General features: G+C 33.9%; 1 protein-coding gene across 1 annotated transcript in view; it reads right to left on the bottom strand.

Annotated features, from left to right (window-relative positions):
* The window catches only part of Rsph3 (Radial spoke head protein 3), a 29,479-nt gene extending 8,900 nt beyond the window's left edge, over positions 1-20,579 (bottom strand). The window contains exons 1-5 of the mRNA XM_085952937.1: positions 19,391-20,579; positions 10,997-11,087; positions 8,121-8,276; positions 4,395-4,523; positions 2,543-2,746 (exon numbers count right to left, since the gene is read on the bottom strand). Of these exons, the coding sequence (XP_085809063.1) occupies positions 2,543-2,746; positions 4,395-4,523; positions 8,121-8,276; positions 10,997-11,087; positions 19,391-20,421 (1,611 nt within the window). The 5' untranslated portion in view covers positions 20,422-20,579. The remainder of the gene's footprint in view (positions 1-2,542; positions 2,747-4,394; positions 4,524-8,120; positions 8,277-10,996; positions 11,088-19,390) is intronic.
* Positions 20,580-26,347: the final 5,768 nt, after the last annotated feature.

The raw sequence follows: 26,347 nt of genomic DNA, 5'->3' as shown, positions 1-26,347 counted from the left end.
GTTTATGGTGGGTAAAACCATCTGCAAGCCTACAGATTTGTAAAACAATTTTCCATATTAGCTAGTAGTGGGCAGGATGTGTGCAAGCATCAGTATGAAGACCCAAATATACACATTACTTGATAAACAAATAACACTGGTCACCGTGTTCCGAACAGTTAGTGCGCGGGCTTGAATCGTAAATTAAAAATATTAAATTAAAGAACACTTCGAAAGAATTTGAATTTGTGAACACCATCGGTGAAAACTTGTGCGAATTCGTGGAATAGACAAAGTGAATGTAGCATCAAATAAAAATGTACTAAACTACGAGCTATAATATTATGTTGGCTGTACGACATCCCACAGTCAAATTTATCGCGCCAACTCACGCGTATCGATCACGCACCTTGTTTATTGGTAAAATAAGCACGCTGTAACCTACTGTTATGTAAATTTTTACGCGAATAATCCTGTCGTAAAGTAGGTGAACTTCTAAATTAACAAAGATTTATTAGGTTTATTTATTGACCTGCGGATATTACCGGTACTTTTTAAAAGTTTCTTTTGAATTTATTTTAAATTAAAACAATAACTTGCTTTCTTCCATGGAGGTGATTTTGCCTATCTAGGATCTTACATCGACAACGAGAGAGATATTATAAGAAGACAATTCGCAATGGCTAAGACTGCAATATTGCGGCTAACGACAAAACTACGGAAAGACAGAGGAATCTTAACGTCAGCAAATCATAAAACAAGCATGTAAAGAATGCCATTAAAAGTTGCTGAAACTGTTATCTTATGATATCTGAGCATTGAAGTAAATGGCACCACATCCGCCCGTACCACACCCGGTCTTAATCGGGCGTATCACGGGACCCTACGTTTGGTTGTGATGCATATATTTTTTTGACTGAATGTCTCAGGAGCAGTTACCCAAGACTGAGGTCACCACGCTCTCAAGTGAGTCTTGACCGAGTTTACTGATTTTGCTCTAATGCAAAGTGCCGAGGGAGAGAAAAGGCACAGAGAATTAATAAAAAAAAATGCACTTAAAATATTTATAAGAAAAAACGTATCTAATCATATGGACAGCAAAAATTATGTGAAGAGATCTTCACGTCCGCATTTTTTTTAAAGCAAGACAATTGGCCTTTGTGGCGACCAGGTCGGATGGCCCTCGGATATCTAAGCAGCTCCGATGAACCAAAATGTCACACAAATAATTTCTTGATTTCTTGAACAGTAATATCATGATTTATCAGTAATCACGTATATTCAACATAACCGTTTAAATAAATACTCGGATTGATTAATGAGCGGTGTTTTAAGCTTTTCTTACAGTATTATAGTATCATCGCTCATTTTTTTTTTAAATCTAAATTTAAATCTAAAATCCCTGTTTACTTAAATATCGCTTTTGGTCATATATTCAATATTATAACACATATTGTGGAAAGTGAATAAAATATAAAAAAAACCCCTCTGCTTGTTACCTATCCTTGGCCTGTGACCGTTTTTATTGTAGTTTCAGCTTCTCAAAGTTATGCGTATAAAAGCGCACGCAATACTGGTTGAAGTTTCAATAGCATGGCATAGCGAAGTAAAAAAAATACCTACACAACACTATTTCGGTCGACGATTTTACTCTAAGGTGGCTATATTTTTGTATTGTAACATAATAATATTATTACCTATATTTGGGAATATGCCTCCAAGAGAAATGTATGAGTTTTTCAAAAAAATAACACTTGGATAGTCACGTACATAAATACACCTACGTATTTAAAGTTTTGTGAAAATTAATGAAATATATTTATACCTATATCCATATTCTTTATTTCAAATAACCAATTTCAATGGCTTACAGCAACAATCTCGTTACAATTCTACCAATAACAGTGACCGTCTTACAGTGACGTCCCTAGATAAAATGCCACCCCTAGCCATCGCCAAAATGCCGCCTCATTTTTTTATACAGTATTTTTATTATCCTTTCATGAGTCCAATATCTAAGAAATGTGTTGTATCGATACTTTACTAACAAAATATCAGGCTAATTATTCGCAAATCTGCTCTTGTCGCTTCTGGTCACCAAGGACGTCGAAGGGCAACGGAAGTAAACTAGATATCGCGAACTCGACAAAACCAGTGAGCTGATTTTTTAATGGAAAGATATTTTCGTTATTACTAAGTTTAGATGGCTATTTCTGTATATTCCAAATGATTCTCCTCGATTTTCCGCCCTTCGAGTAACTGCCACGCTCAAGCAACGCTCAATCTGCCTACCCCCGCGGGACGTCACTGCCGTCTCATTACACATACTTTAATGGTTTTAACAAAAAAAATCATTCAAACAATCTTCATACATTCTACATTACAAATTTAAAAATTAAAAAGCCAATCGGCGAAAGGATGATATTCGAAAGGGGAAGGTTCCAGAACTGGTTGTTTGGGATGTGCCACTGATTAATAATAATAAAAACATTTCTTAGTTGCTGCAACTGTAACTGTAGGTAATCATACTAGCCGATTATATTTGGTATAAATGCATACATACTTTGTGTTGGTTGAGTCGATATTGATGTCTTTGATGATGCCTGGCACTAGCCGCAGCCGTCGCCCTGATCTCTGACGCTGCTGCTGCTCTCCGACGAAGAGCGTGTAGGTTTTCTTCTTCTGTGCACTCCACCAGGGCTTGTTCTATCGTCCTATTCACCAGCACGTCTAATATAGGGATTACTTCCTCGTCGAAATTAAAGAGCTGAAACAAACCGAAGAACAAATGATAAGTTGCTTTCGACAGCTTATCCACAGATCGATTAAAGATCCTCGACGATCCTCTGTTTTAATGATATTCTATATTTTAAGAATATTTAAATAAATATATTCAAAGTATACACGGATGACTACGGGTACATAAAGGAGAGGGAGAACAAAAAAAATGTTTAAGTGTTTCCATGTTTCTATATACTATGTAAGTCGTGGTCGAATAACTGAACTATTTCATCGATCAGGGACCGTTAAAGCATTACACTAAACTAGATTTGTCCAGCGATTATCTTTTTTTCGAACTATTCTCCATTTTATTTAAAATTATCATCAAATTTTATTACAACGCATTCACAAACCCTTGTTTATTCCTTTCTTCATTTTTTCGATTTCATGCGTTATGCCCAACATGCCTTCCATTCATAGCTCTCTGTGCTATTTTAAGTTTCTGGACATCTCTATTTTTTGTAAGAACCGTATCACGCATTATATATTTTAATATTCGGTAGGTATGATAATTTCAGGTTAATATTTTTTTTTATTTTACTTGTCAATTAAAATGATTGCCGAGATGTGGTCGTGCAACGGTCTCCCTATCGAAATTTTCAAACTGAAAACTCTTACGTCACTCAGATGAATAGTCACGAAAGTGCGTGAAAAACATTTACGAAAATTTACTTTTTGCTTATTTTCGATTTCTATAAATAAAATAATCAAATCAAAAAAAATATTACGTAACATTGGTTAGTGAAATATAACAAAGAACGAACATTTTAATACAACCATTTCTTACACTCGCAACATAAATTTTATTTGAACGTATGTATACTGTATACATTCTAAGTTATTTAAAAATATATAATATATCAATGTTTATCAATGTTCTCTATGTTCCTCTTCTTTGCTGCACGGACTAAAATAAAGTTATTAACGATGTCTTTAACTTACCAAAAATTAAACAATATACAATGGAATAATCTCAGGTCACTTAAAATGTACCTACTATGTAAGTATACCACGACAATTACTCGCTCTTTTTTTCAAAGATTTATTCTAATATGCATGTTTTTGAGATTTAAAATTATGTATCTACCTATTTATAACAAAGATTTGTTCCCTCTTAAAAGTCATATTATATTAATCATTAATTTAAAAACAATATTCTTTATTAGGTACGAAAGCCGTCATTTATTTTGAAGCTAAATCCAAAGTACATGGATTCATATTATGGCATACCTATCAATTATCGTGGCCAAGGGTGAATTTACTTGTAGATAAAATTCTTAGAAACAACTTTTCATAAATCGTACCGTAATATTTGAGCCGATGTTTTAATGTTGTTGCTTGATGCAAAACCATTATTATAATATTTTTTTTAACAAAATGATGCGCGTAAAATTCTGTCTAGTACGTATGTAACTCATAGGGAACACTGCCGATAATAATAATAATTAGAAGTAAAATTACGTAATACAATCCATAAAGAAAATAAACGTTCCTATTATTCTCACCATTAGTCAATTAGCGTATAGGTCAATCAATACAATAAAATATCGAATACAATATGAAGGGTGAATGAATTGTTAATGAAAATTAGCCGCGTTTTGTGTTTACAAAAAGAGTTTTAAAAAATTACGTACGTCTCCCGGTAGAATTTGGGTGCCCACGTCACATCCTGTCTTGGCCGGAACAAAGACTGGAGTCACCGGTCTTTCAAGCATCAGGTCAGTCTGCACACCGATCTCCATCTCAACACCCTTGTCGAATAACTGAAAAAGTAAATCAATTTATAATTGAGCGTAGGTACATGCCAAGTCAGGTAGCAATATACTACCAAAATGTATTAGTAGTATGTCTTTCCTACGACACGTACTAACACTGTTAACCATAGCCAAAAACGGTGTGATATATTATAAATCCATTACCTTTAAAAATTATGAAATACAAATATGTATATTATAATATCCCATCGTCTATAATCTATATACTTACATACTTGTAACTTACAATTGTCATTTTATTTAACATCGATAGAGTGTTTTAGAGTCTGCTCAATATCTTCCCAAACGTATTTTGCATATTTTATATACGTAGTTAAGAAAAACCGCAATTAAGTAAATATTCATATATACCTAATCAATATTTTCAATACTTGTATATGATTCTATAAGTTAGGTAACAGTAATAAATAAAATAATAGATAACCATTTTTTTCTCCAAGACGGAGCCACAGTATGAACTTCGACATTGTATACTTGTATAGTAACACAGCTTATTTAAAAAAAAAAAAAAAAGATTTCCCGCCATTTGTCGTATCCCCACATCCTTTCAAGCATATACCATAGAGTAAAGAATAAAAAATGCTCTTGAACCCGGTTCCGGAAGTGTCTGAGGAAAAACTTTAAAAGTGATCGGCCTAACTAAAGATGAGACAGACAGACTGTAACTGTTTTCTTTCAACTGGCATATTATGAAGACACTATCAAGGACGTGAGTGGCAATCAGCAATTCAACACATAATGGAATTCTATTAAGACAAGTTGACATATCTTGGCGGTAAAACTTCCACGACCAGTTAAGAGCTGAAGAGTCCAATGGTCAATACGGCTCCATTAATACTCCATTTGATATAACATTTATATTAGATATACCCAAAAGGTGCGAACTATTTTTGGATCGTTAAATCAAGACCAGTAATAAAATGTATTTGCAAAGTTATTTTTAGATTTTTTTTCCTTAAAAAATCCATACAGATTAAGTCGACAACATATTTAACTTTCCTTCACAAAATGTATTTTCCGTGAATCCATATAGGTAGGTACATATAGCTTATTTCTCAGGTGGCTTGTAAAATTCCGGAAAATTTTACAATCCGGCTGTGGTTAAACCGGAATTTTAGAAAGATACGTTTTATGTGACAAACAACTGGAAATCCTATATTAGGCGCATGAGATTTAGTAATATTTTATTAAATAAACATTATTCTTATAATAATATGTCTGTTTCTGATCCGCAAATTATATTTAGTACCAGAGGACAAATGTTTTTGCATATCAACTTCATCATTTATCATCATCAGATAAGTATGAAAAATGAATGCGCTTCGTAGAGATTAACTTGAACACGCTAAAACATCATCAACGCTATGAAAAGCTACTGTAAATATATATATGACGCATATACATCCAGTTATTATTAAATTCTTCATAGACGAAAAACCAAATATGCTTGTATTAAATAAGGGTACACATTTTCTTATTTTTTTAAATTATCTTTTTATTCAAGACGGTATTTAAAAAATGTAGCATTCTTTATTGAAAATACTTAACATGACAAGTGTTATAATCATAGTCTTTTCCCAATAAAGACATAGTTATTATGATCTAAAAGTTTTTCAAGTGCCTCGTGCTTATAGCATCTACATACTCATAAAGGATCCAAAACCATAATATTATGATAGTTTCATAATTTATATTGAATGCATAGTAAGCGTAATGTTAAATTAGTAACTATCTATATAACCTTACATCAACTCTCAGTATAATATTCTCAAGGCAAAATATAGTAGTCCACATTATTTATGTTTATCCTTCATTGACGTAGACCCAGCACTCCGTAGACTCAAAACATCTACGGCGTGGCGTAGAGGGCCACGTGTACTAAACTTCCAGTGTACATAATTTATATGAAAACGGCGATCAAGCAGTATGTCAACAAGGTTCAGTTAAAGGGTTGTGTAGGTGCCTACTTACATGCTTAAGAGTCTCTTCACTAAACACTGCCGACATGCGAAACAAAACTAACCTGTAACATTTCCGGCATGATTTTCCACATCGATCGCTGCGAATTTTTAAGATGGCGCACAGTTGGAGCATAATAAGGCAGAACTTATTTAACTTTTTTTTTTTAATTTGAACAGGTATTCAGTAAAGTTTTTGAATAATATTTAATGTACTTGATGTCTAGCAATATCGATTTACTTGGTATTACGAATACACAGAAATAAATGTATAAAATATATTATAGAATAGAAGTAAGCTTACCATAATAATTATGAAACTCTAAACCGGGACAGGAACGGGATATATGGCATAGAAACAAATTTAACCACCAAAAATTGTTTTATCATTACAAGTATCTACGTCGGCTGAAGCAGAAATTTAAATGTATTTATTTATTGTACCAGTCGTAGGTACTTCTCACTGGAATGAACTTTTTATGCATCCTTCCCCGCCGTCTCATCAAATATATGCTACTACGGTTAATCATGAAAATGTATGATTGACAATCATTCATAAGCGGAACAGCCGGGACAAAATGTCAAACCAGCTGGAACGATGGGACCAATGTGTGAAACCGGGACGTATGGTAAGCCTAATATAAGTATTTATTATTATTTGCATGTAAATATACTTAGAGAGAAGATAGATTTCTATTAAACATTTTTCGGTATGATTTTACATTATTGTTGGCAATATTTTGGAGAAGTGTATAAGTACCTACTTACATTACACGTATTTCATTATTGGGTTAGTTTATATCTAGACCCAATCTCACCCTGCAGCGGTGCCACGATAGCGATCTACACGGTCTCACTTGGCCGGATGGCTCAAGGCGGGACGATAGACCAAAGGAAGTTGTGTGACATTGTGCTTGCCCAATGCCCCAACACTGGGGCGTGACAGGGTGAAGTGAGTAAGATAGTTATATCTAGACACCAATCAAATAAGCGGTATTTTTATCCTAAATACGTATGGGAGGTGGTAGATTTTGTACGCTGACGACGGCCGCGCGGCTTAAGCGTTGGCCTAAAACGTTGTGAGTACCAGGTTCGAATCCTGGGTTTTGCAAGTACACATATTGTTTTTCAATTTGTGTATGAGTCAGAGTATGGGGCTAATAAGTTGAGCAAGTGACTAACATCCATTTCTCGTAAAAATAAAATCTCTTAATACAAAACCTCTCTGTAGAGGTCCATGTGATCTTATTAGGATCGGACATGATACAAAATTGTATACAATAATATTGTGATCGATTTGAAATAGGAGAAGTTTTCTAATTTTAATCAGATAGACATTCACCATTCGGGCAAGCACAGTATATGACGAACGGTTACTCGATTGAAAGATTATTTGTGAACTGCTTGATTGAAACGTTGAAACGATTGAAATATCGACTAATCATTACATCTAATACAATTTAGTATAATAAGTTTGAGTGACAAGTACTTAATTATCGTCTGAGATCGTTAGTTATGTTGATAGATGTTACCTACTATAGATTTCCAACGTTAAGTTCGTGGAAATTATAGCAAATCATTAAAGTATAAAATGCTATATAAGTGTTTTTTCTCATCATGATCTCACCTCTTCAAGATAAGGTTCGGTCTGGACGGCTGCTGCAGGCAAGGAGGTGAGAGCGGCAGGCGCAGCCCTCGGAACCCTCCTCCTCGCGACCGCTCTTCGTCTCGCTTCAGCCGCCCTCGCAGCTTGAGATCCATCCACGTCACCCAATCCCAGCCTCTGCATAACATTCAATTTACATTATCTACCATAAAGTAGAGTTGTATTTGTAATATAAAATGAGTAAGTTTCAAATAACGCATTAAAATGAATACAATATTATGGAATTCTCCTAGTATAAAAACAGGCCAATAAAAACGAGGTATCTTAAATTGTGCTTTAATAATTATTGAGCTTTGACTACATAATTTTTTATTATGATATGTTATAAAGCATTATTTAAACAAGAATAATGGTACATATATAAGTAATCACAGATATATCCTATACATGCACATACAGCATACAGATTGTGATTTGATATAGGAAAATCGAGAATAGTTTATTGATTTTTTGAGAATTCTCGAGAAATATCTTAATTTCTTATTATAACCTGCAATTTAGCCGTTGAACTATAGCCAAATTATGAAGCCGAAGATACGAGATTCATCTATTCTGATTCTGAATTCTCATATATACATGTAGGTACGTTAATTAATGAACACTAAACTTAATATAGTATATCATTACTTGTAAAAATATATTTTTTGTGAACTAGCATTATTATAGGCATATAATTTTATAAATAAACAAATAAAATCAATACTTTTGAAGGTTACCTTTTATAACTAAAACATATTTTATTAGTCGGTATAAATATTAATACTTCCGTGTCAATAACAATCCTTCAATATAATTTTTTATTCATGGCCCATAGACAAATTTGATATTCTAAACAACCTTCATAATATTATTATCCGTAGGTGTAGCTACCCATTTTCATATACAATAAATATTGAATGTTGGTATTTCATATAAAAACTGTGTTACATAAAATGTTTTAATTGAATTTGAACAAATATTTTTAGCATGTAGTTCAAATGGCCTTTGCTCACCTGATTGCCTAAATTTCTTTCCACGCGTCAATTTAACGCAAATCAAGGTGGCGCATGTAATATTTTTTGACCAGATTGGTATCCTTGAAAACATAAGACGTTAAAATAAGTTTGACCCAATTGTTGTTTTGGACATGCTAATGACATCTGATTAAATCAATCAATATTAGGTATTACCTACTGGTCAGTACTGGGAACTGTGTTTCCTAAAAGAATTCAGTAGTTTTTTGGTAATGTACATATATATATATATATATATTACATAGGTACCTACAACTTTTCAAAACCCGATAAGAATAATAAATTTAAGATTTTATTTTATTTCTTGGTATTTACTCAGAATAAAACAATCACAACTATTATTAATTTATACACTTAATTTTAAACTAGATACAATGAACAATAGTATTATAATAATAAATCCATTTATTGTTACAAAATTATATTTAAAAGTTTATGAGCGTGGCATTTATATTATTTTCTGGTGATAGGTCCGAGCACTGACAAGTATTTCTATAGGTTTTTAACACATCAAAGTCATATCCTTTCCTCGCTATATTTTCCTTCCGGTCCGCTAAATATGACCACAGAGATTACTATCATCGCCAGATACTATCCTCAAAAATGAAACTAAAGATATTTTACAAGGTTCTAGGCACAAATTGCTTTAACTTTTGAGATTAAAAATAGTTGCTGTCCAAATAATACTATTGAAATATTTATTAATGTTTGTGGTTTATTTATATTTGCAACTATACGCCTCATTAAGTAGATACTTATGTAGATCTCACAACAAAATTGTAAATAAAATACAATATGATTTATTCAAAACAATATGTTTTAAATATCGCCATTGTCTTAATTCTTAACGAGATCGCAAACAGTCCATCTAAGCTCGTCAGTGTCAGTCTTCAACCACGGTCTACGAAACCAACTTTAATAATATAATATCTGGACATGAAAGTAGCCACAAATGACCAGTATATTGCTACTTTAATACAGTTTATTATAATACATTGTTATATCATCGGTGGATCATATAAATAACTCGTTTATATAAGTAAACAAAAATAGAAATTTTCCATCCATTTCAAAGCAAAACCTCGGATTCGAATTCGGATAATAAAAAAAAAACTCAAAGTACTTTAGAGTAATAATTTTCATATTATGATATAATATTATGTTATCGAATTGATATCTTTTTAACTATTTTTCAGTCGATTCCAATTTAAAATTAAATGTTTTTGGGAGCACCGATTTCTCGTATCCGGAAATTTGTACGTAAACAGTTCACCGCAGGACACTTATTCGTGCGCCACAGTACGTGAAACATGAGTTCGAGTAAGATTTAATCAAATGACGAGTTCTTCGTTGAACATTTCACCGCGGAGTATATTTGTACGCATGCTACAACATGTGGCAAATTTTATGAGATGTCTTCACCGTATTAGGTTAGGTTAGGTTAGGTTAGTTTAGGTTAGATTAGGTTAGGTTAGGGTTAATCTAATTGGGACAGTACTATTTGCAAACAATAGATACGTACAAATGTATTCCACGGTGAAATGTTCAACGAAGAAAAATAAAATGTTATACGAACTCATGTTTCACGTACTGCAGCGCACGAATAAGTGTCCCACGATGAACTGCATACGTACAACTTGCGTGTAACCCCGATTTATATGCAGTATAATTTTATTATTCACAAAAAGGTTTTCCTCAATCATTTATTTATAACAAATGTTATCAGATGTTTATGACCCCAATAGTCAGTTCGATATTGAGCTTTATTGAAATCGCCGACCGTTTATCTATTACTGTGGTCTTCTGGCCGCTAAAAGCACTTACCGCAGGAAGTAAATTAGCAGCCGTGGTACTGCCTCTGAACACGCGTCTGTCCGTCATCAAGTTCCCGTACAGCATATTGTTTTGACTGGCACTAGAATATAAAAGAAACACATCAGTTTATTTCACCATTTGGCATATGTAAATGTAGTTCCTGTGGAATTATATTATTATCGACACATTTTTTTAAAATCGTATTTTAACGTATAATATAAAACACTATTTATTATGAATATTGGCCGAAGCAACTATAAAAGCGTTGACGCTAGAACATCCAAGATGGAATGTTTTTGGAGGAGCCATGGTACGTTAAGACGATTTTGTATGAATACTCGATAAAAAAATGCTTGTAACAACAAACCAATATGTACAATATCAATGCACAAACAAAATATGGATATACTGTCAGCTTGAGAATCCCATTAAACTTCAATATTCTACCATGATTCGTACGAAGAGAGTAAGACAAAGATTTTTTATCGAATATTTATTAGCATGTATTTCCTTAAAAGCATTCTTTTATAAAACACGAGAGGGCATATTACATTGAGGAAAATGTTTTTTTAATGGACAACGAATGCATGTTGGTTTGTACGTTTATGTTTCCAGTTTTGTTAGTTAATTTCTTTTGTAAAGAGCTGTCGAAACAACAGTGATGCCAGTGTTGTCATGTTTACTGAAACTTCAATAGATCTGCTGATAATAATATAAATATGTATTATATTGGATATATGATCACATTCGCGTGATTTTAAAAGATATCTACTTATTTGGCTATCTTTTATGCTTTGAATGCTCCTACTATTTTAATTCTCATCGTATAAAATCGTTGAGTTTTCTACATTCATGTAAATCTAAAATGTCTGGCAATAACTCCAAAACCTCTATCCAGTGATTCCCAACCGCCAGTCCGCAGATTTTTTCTGCTGGATTAAAAATAGTTGTCACCAATTTAAAAAGAAGAAGAATATCCGTATCTAAGTTACAAAGTCATTAAATTATTTTCCATATTTTCTATTACTTATTCATATGATAAGACTTTCGACAATGTCAGAAATAAAAGCAAAACAGAGAAACCGAATGGATGGCAATGCAGAGCTTCGTCTCTCCGAAACCCGAATATACCAGCAAATATGTACTCGTAGCAGCAGATTTCACACTATTTAAAAATTTGCTTTGTCAAAATTTCAGATCTATTATTGACAATTTAATTACTGATGGGTTTCTAATTATTACAATTAACATTCATGTTACATTTTTTTGTATCAGGCTATTATGTATGTTATATTACGGATATGATTTACAAACCAATAAACAAAACCTCGATAAATAATGGTTTTATATTTCTGTGTTTCTGATATATATTTACCGGTCCGCTGGTATAAAAAGGTTGGGACATATATATTTGATAAAAGGTAATATCGTACCAATACTACCTTTTATAAAGGATGTTTTATGAAAGACATATTATTTTATAATATATATACTACTGTGACTGTAAAATATTTTATAAAATATTCGTCATTAAAGATCAGCAACTTTTCAGGAGAGCAATTTCAAATGTACAAACTAGGATAACTTTTATTGGGCAATTTAATAAAATTGATTAAATATTGCGTATTTGAAAAATGACATAATTTGGTGGATTGAATTATTACAATGACAAAAATGCTGTCCATTTAAAATAATCACCGTATTAACGGTTCTTTATAAATTGGCTAACTAAAAAAACTCAAGATGGCCGAGAATATACGATCAAAATTTATAATACATACAATGCAGAGACTTATATTCTTCACACAGTGGAGATTATATTAATAGTTTTTTTTACGAGAATGTTGGTAGCCACTTAGCCCGTGTAGTCTAAAATGACTAAAACTTATAAATCATTCTTTTTCTTAGTACGTAGCTTGGTAAATAATAAAGGAGAAAGATTTTTATTTCGATATCTAAATATGCTCACATTTTCTAAAAGTTGTATGATTCATGAACTACAACAGTCTCCTACACAACATATTTTTTTCTATAAATAGTCACCACGTCATCACGAAGAGACGCTTTACGTGGCTGGGACACGTGTTCCGGATGCCGCCAAAGAGTGCGACACTTCGTACCCTTGTGGCGCAGCCTCAAGGGTTCCGTCGCCTTGGCCAGCTCTCCCTCACCCTGCAGCGGTGCTACAAAAGCGACCTTCGTGCTACAGGTCTGACATGGCGGGAGACGCAAGAGCTGGCGATGAACCGAGGGAAGTGGCGCGAACTTGTGCTTCTTCTATGCCCCAATGCTGGGTCGTGACAGGGTGGAAGAAGAAGAAGTCACCAATCGAAATACCTTGTATCATACCGGTCTTAATCGGAAATATCTCAGTGACATATACGCAGTTATTTAGATATAGGGACTGTCTCAGGAGCAACTGCCTAGGACTAAGATTTCAAATCAGCATACCTACATTCGATCGTTATACGACTCACAAGAAACGTAAGAATTAATAATAGAAAAGGCTGCCGAGCCTATTAGGACATGAGATACACCGTATGATTGTGGGTTCAAACACACATTATTTTTTTACGCTTTACACCAGACCACTAGGTTCAAATAAAGTAGTTAAAAACAACATAGGTACACCCAGGCTTGAGAAAATCATATAGGTTTATTTTGACCTGTGACCTCAACGGTATTCAAATACAAAACCTATGATATGAATTAATAGCCAGTGCGTTACACATTGGACTACCGTATATTGATTACTTTCAGTCATGATGACTTAAAGTGAATAAAAATGAATGTACACGTATAACTTGACTGGATGACTTATAGAATCTTTATTATTGCTGCATTTCCTGTATAACAGGAGGTCCCAATCTGGTACACTCATCCCCAGTTCAGAGTTTACGAAAATGAGGGAAAGAATTAAAATGATGAAAAGACGAATTGATTACAGTGATAACAACTTATAGCAAACTATGAAAATAATAATGACGCTTTGCTTGCCCTTCGAAAACATTATCGGTCTTAGATCAGCTAATTATAGCGAACCGGGATTCCAAGGTTGTTTATTGGTAGTACCTAATAATAACGCTCTACTATACAGTAACACAGGTAGCGTATTTTAATAGTGTCCTTGAATTTCAAGCAACTTTTTAAAAAGTTATTAGAACAGCGTTTTCGTGGTCCTAATGGGAAAATAAATGTCGATTTCTATTTTCATTACTATTATTAAGTAAGAGTGACATATTAAATTAAGTTGAATACCGTAGTGACCGACAGATTACAATGAAATGATAAGAAACATCAATGAATAGACATTACTAAGAATTTGTAATAACATGAAAATTTACAACTGACTAAATATTTTTTATACCCAGCAATGGCATATACGTCATTTTCACGTATTAGCAATTTGTTTGTTTTATTTTTGATTAGATTTAATCAGGAAAAAATTCGAAGTAAATATCACATATTTACACATAGTATAACAATTCCACAATCCACACTATTTCAAAGTAATAACATAAGAATGTTGTTTTTCAGTCGTAATTTAAATTCAAACGTGCTCATCATTATATTCTATTTACCAATACGTCCGAAAATAATTATTGAATATTGAAATTTCTAATTAACATATCATTTGAAATTTAATATAATAAATAGTTTAATATAATTCAATTAGGTAACTAAAAATCATTTACAATCCACAAAATAATTCGAAAATATATTATAGTCTCTCTTGGACCGTCTAGTGTGATTAACCTTGCTACGCCGTAGCACAGCGTAGCATCAAAAATATTGTCTTAGCAAATAGCGCGGTAATGAAAACAATCTATAGCATTAGCTGCTAACTTTATCAATTATTAAATAACAGTGAATTATTATTTATCATACGACCTCTTTCGGACAGTCATGAATTTGTATTGTCTAGGAAATAGTATCATAATATTCTTATTAAAGCACAAATATATTATAATAATTGTAGTCCCCTGTACTATCGGGACTGACACAACTGGACGCCAGGACAATTGGGCGCTGACTATCGAACGAAATAAAAAAGACGTTCATTACGATGTTACACAGAAAGTAGTCGAGGAATCTATCTACTAATTAGTAATTTTAATTCATTTTGCTCTTAACATAATGTTTTTTATTGCGGATTGAGAATTATTATGCCTGAGACTCTCAGAAACTCTCTTCTTGTTGGCACAATTAAATCATTATTTACGTGTGGATATTTAAATTTTCACCAAGTATTGAATAATAATATAATAATTTAAATATAACGGTACTGTGATGGCAAAAGATTATAACTGCTGTTTACACAATTTTACAGGAGAGCAAAAACAAAGTTTTGAAATCAGTCTGACAAGAGTTAGTTTATAAGATATTTTGAAGTATTTTATATCAAAATAAGCGGAATGAGCATTCCAACACAAACCTAAAATAATTTATTTAAAAAAAAAAGTTTATTTGTCTTGGATTTTAAGCACATACATATTGTATCTTTTTGCCATATCAACATTTTTTCACATTTTGTCAGATGCAGATATCTTTTAACGCTACTTTTGAAAGTTGCAGCTTTAATATTTTGCCACATCAAACAATGTACAATTTGGAACATATTATGGAAGAAAACTAAAAAAGTGAAAATAACAGCAGTTATAACCGTCTGCCATCACAGTACCGAAGATTAAATATATATTTTAAAAATACATATAATTCACGAACGCCTATTTATTTTCGAATTTCATTCGATTGCGTGGCGCCCAGTTGTCCCGGCGCCGAATCGTCCTAGACGCGTATTATCATAGCGACTAATCTTTTGGGGGAAAATAATGATAGTTGTGTTTTACCGCATGCACAGTGAGGTTACACATCTATAAATATTAAAGTGCCCTATTCGGTGCCTAATACAAAAGAAATACATAATGACTGAAAACGCAACTCCTTCACTTGGACTATGTATTCAATTTTCATAATTTATTGATGCTATTTTTTTGCCCACGATCATGTGTTGTTAGTTTTCGAATATGTGAGGAATCATAAATGCCTTTCGTGCTGGTATTAGTTTAGTTAGTGTAACCGATATAGTAATGATAATAATTTTACATATAACTAAAAATGTAATAAATATTTTAAAGTCATAACCTATTTAGTAAATAACTGGGATAAGAAAGCTTATATTTTTAACCGATTGGTATGTGTCATGGAATAAAAAGTAAAAATGTTTAAAAAAAAAAAACATAATATTACTTTTAGATCGTACATTACGTAGATCAGTGTTCTCCAAACTCAATAAGGATGTGAACTACTTTCAGAAATTGAAAATGTCTGGTGAGCTACTTATACAATATATTCCTTCTTTATAATTTTTTATCATCGTCCTTTATCATGCCTTACATAATATTATTATATTACTTAAAATAAACACCATGACATGATATGACATCGGACTTCCAATAAAACATAAAATGCGGACTTAAATTATTTATTTATAAACAAAATAATAATTGAAAAATATCTTGAAATAAGTGTGAGTAAAAGTAAAAATTAGTGAAAAGAATGGTATTCACTTTCCTCCACATTTTTTTTCAATTCTCGATGAGTACATTGTCACTCCCATCCGAATGCAATTATCTGTGAGTCTGTTTCTATATATTTTACTTTTAACCACCTTGATTGTGGAAAAGGTTGAATCACATAAATAGGTAGAGCAAAACAATTTTGCGCGCAATTCGAACTAAAATAGGATACTTTTCTGTGGGACGAAAGGCCATACAGATTCTACAGTTGAGGCAACCAACTTTTTAAGCATATCATTGAAACTTAGTTCGAGAAATATTTCATTTCGGAGTCCGATAATAAAATTTGAGAGGAAAATTTATAAATATGATAAAATAACCTACGCGAGCTACCAGTAGCTCGCGAGCGACAGTTTGACGATCACTAACGTAGATGATTATTATATTTATTAGACGCAGTTTCTGACTATTGACCACTGACCGACAAAAACTAATATACTCGCAATTAAAATATAAAGATATTATGGCACAATTATTAAGACATTCTATAAGTTCACGTTGGTTAGAAGCCATTATATTAAAATTATTTATGCACGCGACGAAAGCACGACATCAATAAAATAAGTGTTTTACAAATATAACACATTATAACGAATAATATTACATACATATCAGTCATTTTGAGTCTTTATCTTAAAGAATATGCCGCAGAAATTATTTATAGCTAGTCATTGCTATGCAAATATATTCGTGTTTCGTGTGAACATGTGTCCATAATAACATTACAAAGGATTTCAACTATACATAAGGCCAGGGCCTTTCAGAAGACCCCCACCCCCATTATATTTAAAATTTCAAACTAATAAGAAGAAAATATAAAATGCTAGCTTTTTATTCATGGTATTTTATATACTAATTTATTTCGATACAAAAGCTTTTTACGGTAATCTTGCAAATGTATTTAATCATCATTGTTGATTGTAGAAAGTTTTAAATCTTTTTCGGTAGGTACGTAAAATGGTGTCATATTCTTGTGGCAGTACAGGCGACTCGTATAGGTGTTGGTATCGTTACTTTCAAATGACACTATCTCCGTTGCAAAGTGATTTCGTCGCGGTCGTAATACCTGTAAAATCTGTCATTATTCTATACTAAATCAGCTCTTTCCTTCTTCTACATTCATAAACATGTTTTAAAAATCCGAAACACGATATTTAACATATTTGTAAATATCACCCGTAAAAAAGATGCAAAATTGCTCCTGAGCAATTGCAAATGGAGCAGAATTGCTCCTTTTAATGTCGGCGAAAACATTGCTCATTATATGGAAATCAGAACGGGTTTTTAAATAAAATTTCTATAGATATTTAAAGTGAGGAAACAAGTTATTAATCGTCACAATAGAGGTTATAAAAATATATCTAAAAACTGCCCTGAAATAAAGAAAATGCCCTTTATAATAAATGACATAGGTACGGTTACCGTAATTACACCTCAACACAATAACTTAAGTGATAGTACATAACAATATTTAATCCGTTTTTCAATATATTACGTCAAAAAAGTAGTTCATGTATTTTATAATAATATTATTACTAGGCAATATGTTTATACGTAAATATAACATTATATGGATACGAAAGAAGGGACGTATGTATTCAATTCAGTGTGTTTAATCGAGTTTTATCTGGGAGTTTTCCATTGGTCGCATGGGTATCAGGCTATCTATCTTATCTATCGTGTACTCGTTTTACGTCTGTGGTCGAAACTGTCTACATTTTTAATCAATACCATTTATTTTGAATGAGAACACGCTGAAACCAATTATGGAGAGCTTGGACTACTTGACTGAATCCATAATGGACACGATAATTGGTAGGAAACCGAATAAAATTCTTTTCTAATGTCGGTCAACGCTGAAATTTCCGACGCAGAAATTGTTTCAGTAGTTTTAACAAGTAAATACAGAGAACCAATAATCCACTAGCAACCTACTTGCAGTTTAAATTGCCATCATTTATATTGCATTAGAAATAATTCGGCGTGATCACATTTACAAGAATGAAAAAATCAGCCGTTACGGAAATTAAGTCATAATTTTGATGATAAAATCACATACCAATCAAACCTGAGATTCAATCACTGAGGGTGCTTATTTGCAGTTAAATCAAATTGCAATATAGCCTTCAATTTCGTACACGAATCAAAACTGCGATGAAAATATCAATGTTCAAGTAGGTTTAATCTAGCAATTCTAATATTAATTATTATTATAAATATTTATAACTTCAATTAATTGTATCTAGTCATAAAAATTTGGTCGCTCATCCAGAATGGAACTCTAAAGTATTAAGAAAAATACAACCTCATAAGATTAAAAAATTAAGTAATCATCTGTAATATTAAAGTATATTATCAGTTTCACTCGTAGGCGGAGCATATAGGCTTCTACAGAAATGATGTATGGAGCAGATTAATAGATGGTATACAAGGAATGGTTGTTAGTCATTCGCTTAACTCATTGGATCAAATACATACATATTGAAAAACAATACGCATTTTTGCCACCAATAGGATCGAACCCGTGACCCACAACGTCAGAAACGGGCGCAGTAACAACTAAACAATCGTGGGAATGAACACAATAATATAAAATAAGAATGGACAATAAAAACTCTTTTAACTGGTCATATTATATACCTATACATAATTTGAAAACACCTCAGATATATACATACTTTTTGGAAAAAATATATTTAGAAAAAATCTTGTAAATTATTCGTTGAATAAAAGAAATAGTTTATGGTCATATTATGTAAATGAGGGTTCAAATATATCGGTCAGACTCGTAATCTTCTCTCAGTTTTGCAAAATATAGTCTTACCCAGATGGAAGACCAGCAGCCCCCGCAGCAAGTCCCGTAAGTATCGCCAGAGAACGTGCAGCACTTGAAACTTCTTTGTGCTCGATGTCGGTCTGCGCTGGATCAGGTTCCTTATCTGGCGCCGTAGGAGATATTGGAACAACTGGTTTAGGAGCAGCGTTATTACCTAAAACCTTAGGTCTACTGGAATACGAATAAAGAGCCGGTGTCTCGACCACGTATCCCTCCAACCCGAGAAGGGTCGCCATCTCCGGCGGTGGAGGTAAGAATTGACCTTTCCTGACCGTCGTAACAAACAGCGGTCTGCTGCTAGCCGCTGCTATGCTCTCATTCGATCGGGTGGTTCTCCTGCTTCTGCCTGGTACGTCCAGGTTATCTGGCGTCTTACCATCCACGGCCGCATAGCTTTTTCTAACGTGTCTCGCTTCAATAGGACTCTCTTTCTTCAAGTCGTCCATCTTCAAATTTACGACATTGGGTTTTATAAGAGTAACATTAGGATTTGAGGCGCTGATTTTTCTCACGTTCGCCGGTACCGACTGTATATTCACTTTTGGAATGCCGCTGGTGACAACTTTGGCGCGCTCCTTGGACCGCCTCGTTAATCTCTCCGCGATTATCTCCTTCTCCTTGAGCCGTCTCAGTTTAAGATCCAGGTTTCTTGAAAACCGAGGGTCGAGAATAGTTTGAGATTGAGCTAGCGTCTCCATCGTTTGTCGCTGTCGCTTTCTACCGCGAGTGGCTTCGTCCGCAGCGGGCCGCGCTGGATCCCTCCTCGCTCCGGCCTCTTCTACGCGGACTCCGTCAGCCGCCGTCGAATCTTCCTCGGCCTTCGGTCTATCGTGTATCCTGAGCACCGGTTTGACGACGTTGACATTTCTGTGAATCTTATAAGCATCGTTCTCTTTGTCGAAAGGTTTCACAAGTTGACCGGGAGGACGCAATCCACCAGTCGCTATTAGATTGTCCCCGTTAATAATCGAGAACGATTGAAACGGCTCAAATTTTTCATCGTTGGATATCGAAGGCATTGCGGTTTGCCGCCGCCACTTACTCACCTTAGCTTATTCCTACAGCAGAATACGTTTTAATCAGATTAAATTCTGTTCACCATCATTGGCTGGCATTATCGATAACCAGATTATAAATACTGCAGCGTAATCAGTTAAATATTTCTCTGGCTTTATCCGGTCGAGAATAAAATTCTACTTGCTAAACCGCACTCGTTATCATAATTGCTGGCACGTGTCGTTATTGTGGCAGGTATAATAAAATGAACTAGTATGGGTGATGACTGATGAAATAGTGGACTGTCCGAACTAGACCGATAAGTATCGCGTTTGGTAGACGTCTGGGGCGATATACGCAATGAAGATAATTTGATTGAAGCTTTTGAACGACAGGACACGATTAACGTAACCAATTTAGTATGGATTATATGAAAAGCGGCTGCGGGCGGCCGCCCCGCGATAGCCACTGACCGGAGCTGACCGCAGCTTTCCCTCCCCCCGCGTTTTCCTCGCAGGAGGGCGCACGCGCCACCGGACATCGTGACGTCACGTGAAGAACTGCTTTACCTTCCCCACTCCAAACCGCCGCCGAGGTGGACCTTCGGCCGGTGTTTTTTACGATATCAAAAAACGAAGAGTCCAATTGCTTGTGAGGGTGGCTTTGACCCGCAGCATACATACCTGCGTACAACGCAATAATATATTGTTTTTGCATGCGAATATATTATTTCTATACTATAGACAGACTAACTAAGATTATTGTTTGCTATTTTCTTTTATTACTACTCGTGCATGGATATTCATAAGCGTAGACGTCACTTCTCTTCCAATCTTCAATCGTGTAATTTTCCAGGTCTTGGTCGCTCTATAGATATATTTTAGTTTATCTTACCACTGGATTTATCCAGTGATGATCCGTTTTTCAAGCGATGTGGTCTGCCCATATTCACATCGACACCTTTACGCTTTGTATTAAGTCTAACACTTTTGTCTACTTCCTTAACCATTTAGTTATTTTTCGATCGCCCTTTTGCCCATTTGATTGCCGCATTTGCCCAGTATGCATCTCCCCATACCGAGTTGTGTTATTCTGGGTTTTTGAACATCTTTCGTATTTAATGTACATTATTTACATCCAGTGATGACTCGTGGGGGTAGGCAGATTGAGCATCGCTTAGGGGTGGCAGTTACTCGAAGGGCGGCAAATCGAGGAGAATCATTAGGCACAATATACAGAAATAGCTATCTAAAATTAATAATAACGAAAATATCTTTCCATTAAAAAAATCAACTCACTGGTTGGAAACAAAATGTATAAATTAACATAAAAGGTTTAACAGTTTCGACATCCATGGTGATACAAAATACTGTATGAAAAATGGGGCGACATTTTGGCGCTGCCCAGGGGCGGCTTTTTGTTTAGGGACGTCACTGTTTACATCCATACGTTAAAACTGGAATTTAAGAAATAGATTATTTAACACTGGGCTTCAGGGATAGTTGTAGGTTACTTTTGAATATTTCAGACTTTCAAATAATGTACTTTATTCCAGCCTTGATCTCCGGATATACAATTATCAATAATGTGTAGGTAGGTAGGTAGATAGGTAGCATTAGTCTCTTTTCAGTAGCCATTGCTACGTGTTATCAATCGGCATAAGTCTGCTACCCGAAGTACAATAAAGTCTACTCTGCCGTATATACCAACATTATATTTGGATTCAATTTTCAAACTCAATTAACTTAAAAGTAATAAATAGCACTTCGAACTGGATGATGAAGTAAATAGACGTTTGATATCTAGCTCTGTTATTAGGTCATAGATATTTTTAAGTATTTTTCGGGCATTACATTATTTTTACTCTACTCTACTCGTAGCCAAATTTAATTTAATTTGCTGACAAGAGAAAAAAGATTACCACTCTATTGTAATACCAGCCAAATGTTAGTATTACCCGCAACTGGCTGTGGAATTCATAATGTATTTTTTTCAATGATTTATTGGATGCTTGAAATCTGTTTAGAAGGCGTTTAGATACAGATCAAATTGCAAATGAATTTTTTCTCCTCTTTGCATACTTCATAAAGTCTTGGTGGTTCATGGAAAAGAACATATCTACGATATTATGAATTATTAATTACTGAATTTAAATTGCAGGGTGCTACTAAACTTTGATTGGTTGAACTATAATTTTATAATGTTTTCTTAGTATAAAAGTAGGTAGGTACCTACTTATATATAATGGCGTACTTATAGATATCTGAAGTATGTAGTTAGGTACATATTGTTATAGGCTAGTATATATACATAAACCGTTAAACAAAAGATAAACACATTATTTAAATTTCCATTCGCGTTTTCCAGTGAGGCGTTATTAATTTGACCAATATAAGCAAATACCGGCTAGAATGGAGGTATGTGTCATGCGAGGGTTCACGCGAAATATTTTTTCGAACTGACCTTGCGAGCTCACTTCAAGGACAAATACTACAAGTGCTTAATTTGTCCCACAGAGGATATAAATCTTAGAACAGTGTCCCGCAATGGCTTCGGTCAAAAAATATGAGTTTTGGTGACATTCTTATTTTATCAGAAGTACCTATGTAAATTTAAAATTAAATTCCGTCTACCGATTCAACGCTATTTCCTCATCTTTATTCCAGAAAAATAATATAATTTCTAAATATACTGTTCGTTCACTACCGACAATCATACTTTCATATATCATAATCGATGATTCGAGATCACCAGTATCGATTTCATGGAGAATTTTCTGACTACCACCGACCGAGTTGACTGTATTCCATGTCTTGACGTTATCCACTGTATCTGTTATATTATGTTTTTTTAATAATTCGCCAATGACCAGTTACATAATATTATGATTGTGAGCTGTGACATGTTGTATGCCTTAGTGTTTTCCGCTACACGTAGGTATCTAATTTGTATACTATCCACTTTGATTCTAGGTATTGTAGACTAGACTCTATCATCATTGGAAGGTTTCTTTTAGGTTTCATGGGACAAAGCGAGCGCCTCATGCGCTTGAAGGAAACTTTCAAAAAGTTTCATCATTACGGATACGTAGTTTTTCCAGTCTGAATCATTGCAACCTCAAAGCAATGATACTATTACAACACAATCCTATTACTTTATTTATAACACTCAGTGGCGACTTATCGCTCCGAGCAACTATCGCAGGAGTGTCTCCAAATCCGTCATTAAAAACATGCAACGCATGAATCAGATACATATGCGCGTTATTGTCCTCTTTCATACAAAGCAAATAATATAATCTATTGAAAATGGTCTCTGCAACGAACCAGAAACGTCGAGGAAAGAAGGAGGAAGAGCCCGCGGTGGCAATCCAAAAATCTATTACGATCGATAGGTTATGAACGGTTTAATTTCTTTCATATGAGTCTCTAAATCAGTCAGCATATCGGGCATCCACGTACATTAAACCGCCACTCCCTAACGTGCTCACCAAATGAATCATATTCTGCCCACGTTTCAGTGTTAGACAGTACGCCTATCAATAATATGATACACTCCAAAAGACGATGTTCTAACTATCTAACTAAATCTAAAATGTGCTGTAGTTCCATAGTGTCGTGGAAGTATGTATTAAGACAATCATTAAGGCTTTATGATTTTATTAACCTTAAATCATTTTAATAAAGTGTACCTACTAGACTCATTTTTATGACTACCTACATGACGTTACCATTCGAATGAATGAAATGAAATAAAGTCAACACCAAAATTAATAACAAGCTATATCCTGGAAGTAATAAACCTGAGTAAGAGCTGCATAATTTATTAATTTTCAGTGGAAGTTGCGAGCACCTCACAGCCGTCGTGGAGCCCGCGATTTCGAAATGGAAAGTTCTCTTATCGAAGGTCATCATCATCCGCCAGGTGGAAGGGCGGGGGTGGTCCGAGGGGTATCATGCGAGGTGACCACCGAGTCTCCAGCTGAGTGGGTGGTGGGGTGAGTTCGCTAAAGCAGGTGGCGCGCGGAGGGCGAGGTGTGTGAATCGCGTGATGATGTCAAAAGCGGAGACGTGGCGCGTGCCACCGGTTCCAGCGGTCAGTGGTCTATCGGTGGCTTTTCGACCATTTTCAAACGGTTTATATAACAAAGGTACTTGAGTATAAGTACTTTATTCTGTATCCAAAAATAAATAGTTATCTTATATTTAAATAAGGTTTCACTGCGGTGCGTGGTGATAAAGTAACGGATCGTTTTACAAGGATTGGTTACTATTCATTTGGTTTTCCCATTTAGATAAAACAATGTAACAACACTAACGATTGAGAGGAAACAAAATAGCAGAAACATAATATTATGTATATCTTGAATCACATCATAATTATAACCTACTAGTAATTATAGCCTACTGGACCTACTACTATAATAACATTCCAAGATTTTACATATTGTATAGATCTACAAATGTTTTAGAGTTGATGTGATGATCTATTAATATTAATACTTTCATAGTACCTACCAGTGGCGACGGATGGAGGCAGGCTGTTAAGATCCGACATAAACAGTACACACTAAACTTTGTCAGTCATTCTTATTTGTTTTCATTGAACTTACAATGTGTTGATAGTATTTGTTAGTTTTTTAAAATTCAATTAAACCCTGCCTAATCCAAGCCATAATAGATAATAAACAAAAAATATCCGTTTGTCTATAAAATATCTAAAATTATGCCAATAAATCGTACATCATTTTAGATATTTTATAGATGGAAGAATAATTCTTATCGATTATATTTTGGTAAAGGCAGGACTTGATGCATGAATTTTAAAAAACTAACCAACAACATCTGTAATATGAATTCTTAATTCACCAAAAACGAATAAGTATGGTTGAAAAGGTGTTAACTATTTTTGTTGGATCGCCTTTTGGTTTAGGCAGGGTTAAATTGAATTTTAAAAACTAACCAGCACCATCTGCAAATTGTATTCTTAGTTCAATGAAATAAAATAAATATTACTGACAAAATTTAGTGTTTACTATTTAACAGCCTATCACCACCTTTCGCCACTGGTACATACTAAAATTGCTTACAAAGAAAACCTGAATATTTACAGCACAAATGTTTTAGGAACCTTGTATATAAGTGACAGTACAAAAATCTCATTGTGACTTTTTAAAATTAGCTTGTTAAAACAACTTTCTTATGTTTAATTTAATCTGCTCGGTAGGAGGGTACATGTTTATTTTTCAGCTTTAATTTTGATCGAAAAATACGCAAAGCCTTTTCATTTTTTAGAAAACTATGATGAATAAGCATGTTATTAAATTATTTTTGTGAAAGTTTGCTCCCATAAATATTGTGTTACATAGTTTTTCTACCTGTAATATTATGTAATAAAATAATTATGTATATTATTGCCCACGGTGGCCGCGCGGCATAAGCGTTGGACTATCATGCCGTGGGTCCCAGGTTCGAATCCTGGGTCTGGCAAGTACACATATTGTTTTTCAATATGTGTGTGAGTCAGGGTATGGACCTAATAGGTTGAGCAAATGTCTGACATCCATTTCTCGTAAAAACAAAATCTGTTAATACAAACCTCTACTCTGTGGAGGCCCATATGATCCTATTAGGATCGGACACGGTCGAAGAAGAAGATATTATTGCAGTCAAAATTATTATCAAATACATATATTTAAGTTATATTATATTCTGTATTCTAAAGCAATCGATAAAATTGAATATAGTTTATAAAACACTTGATAAAATAAATAGTATAATAATGTAAACTGAAATCAACAAAAACGACTTCAAAATAAAATTGGGTGGAAAAGTAACCTATTTAGGACAGGAAAAATCATAAATAAAATTAATGCAGGTAAGTAATTAATTAAATGACACAAAAGCTTTCGGCAATAAAAATCATTCGTGAAAATTTATATTTTCCGGT

Source organism: Rhyacophila brunnea, unplaced genomic scaffold, assembly GCF_057557595.1.
Source record: "Rhyacophila brunnea isolate RB1 unplaced genomic scaffold, BYU_Rbru_1.0 scaffold_3, whole genome shotgun sequence".
Classification (NCBI taxonomy): Eukaryota; Metazoa; Arthropoda; class Insecta; order Trichoptera; family Rhyacophilidae; genus Rhyacophila; species Rhyacophila brunnea.
The sequence above is the reverse complement of the archived record's forward strand: the minus strand, read 5'-3'. Positions and strand labels throughout refer to the sequence as shown.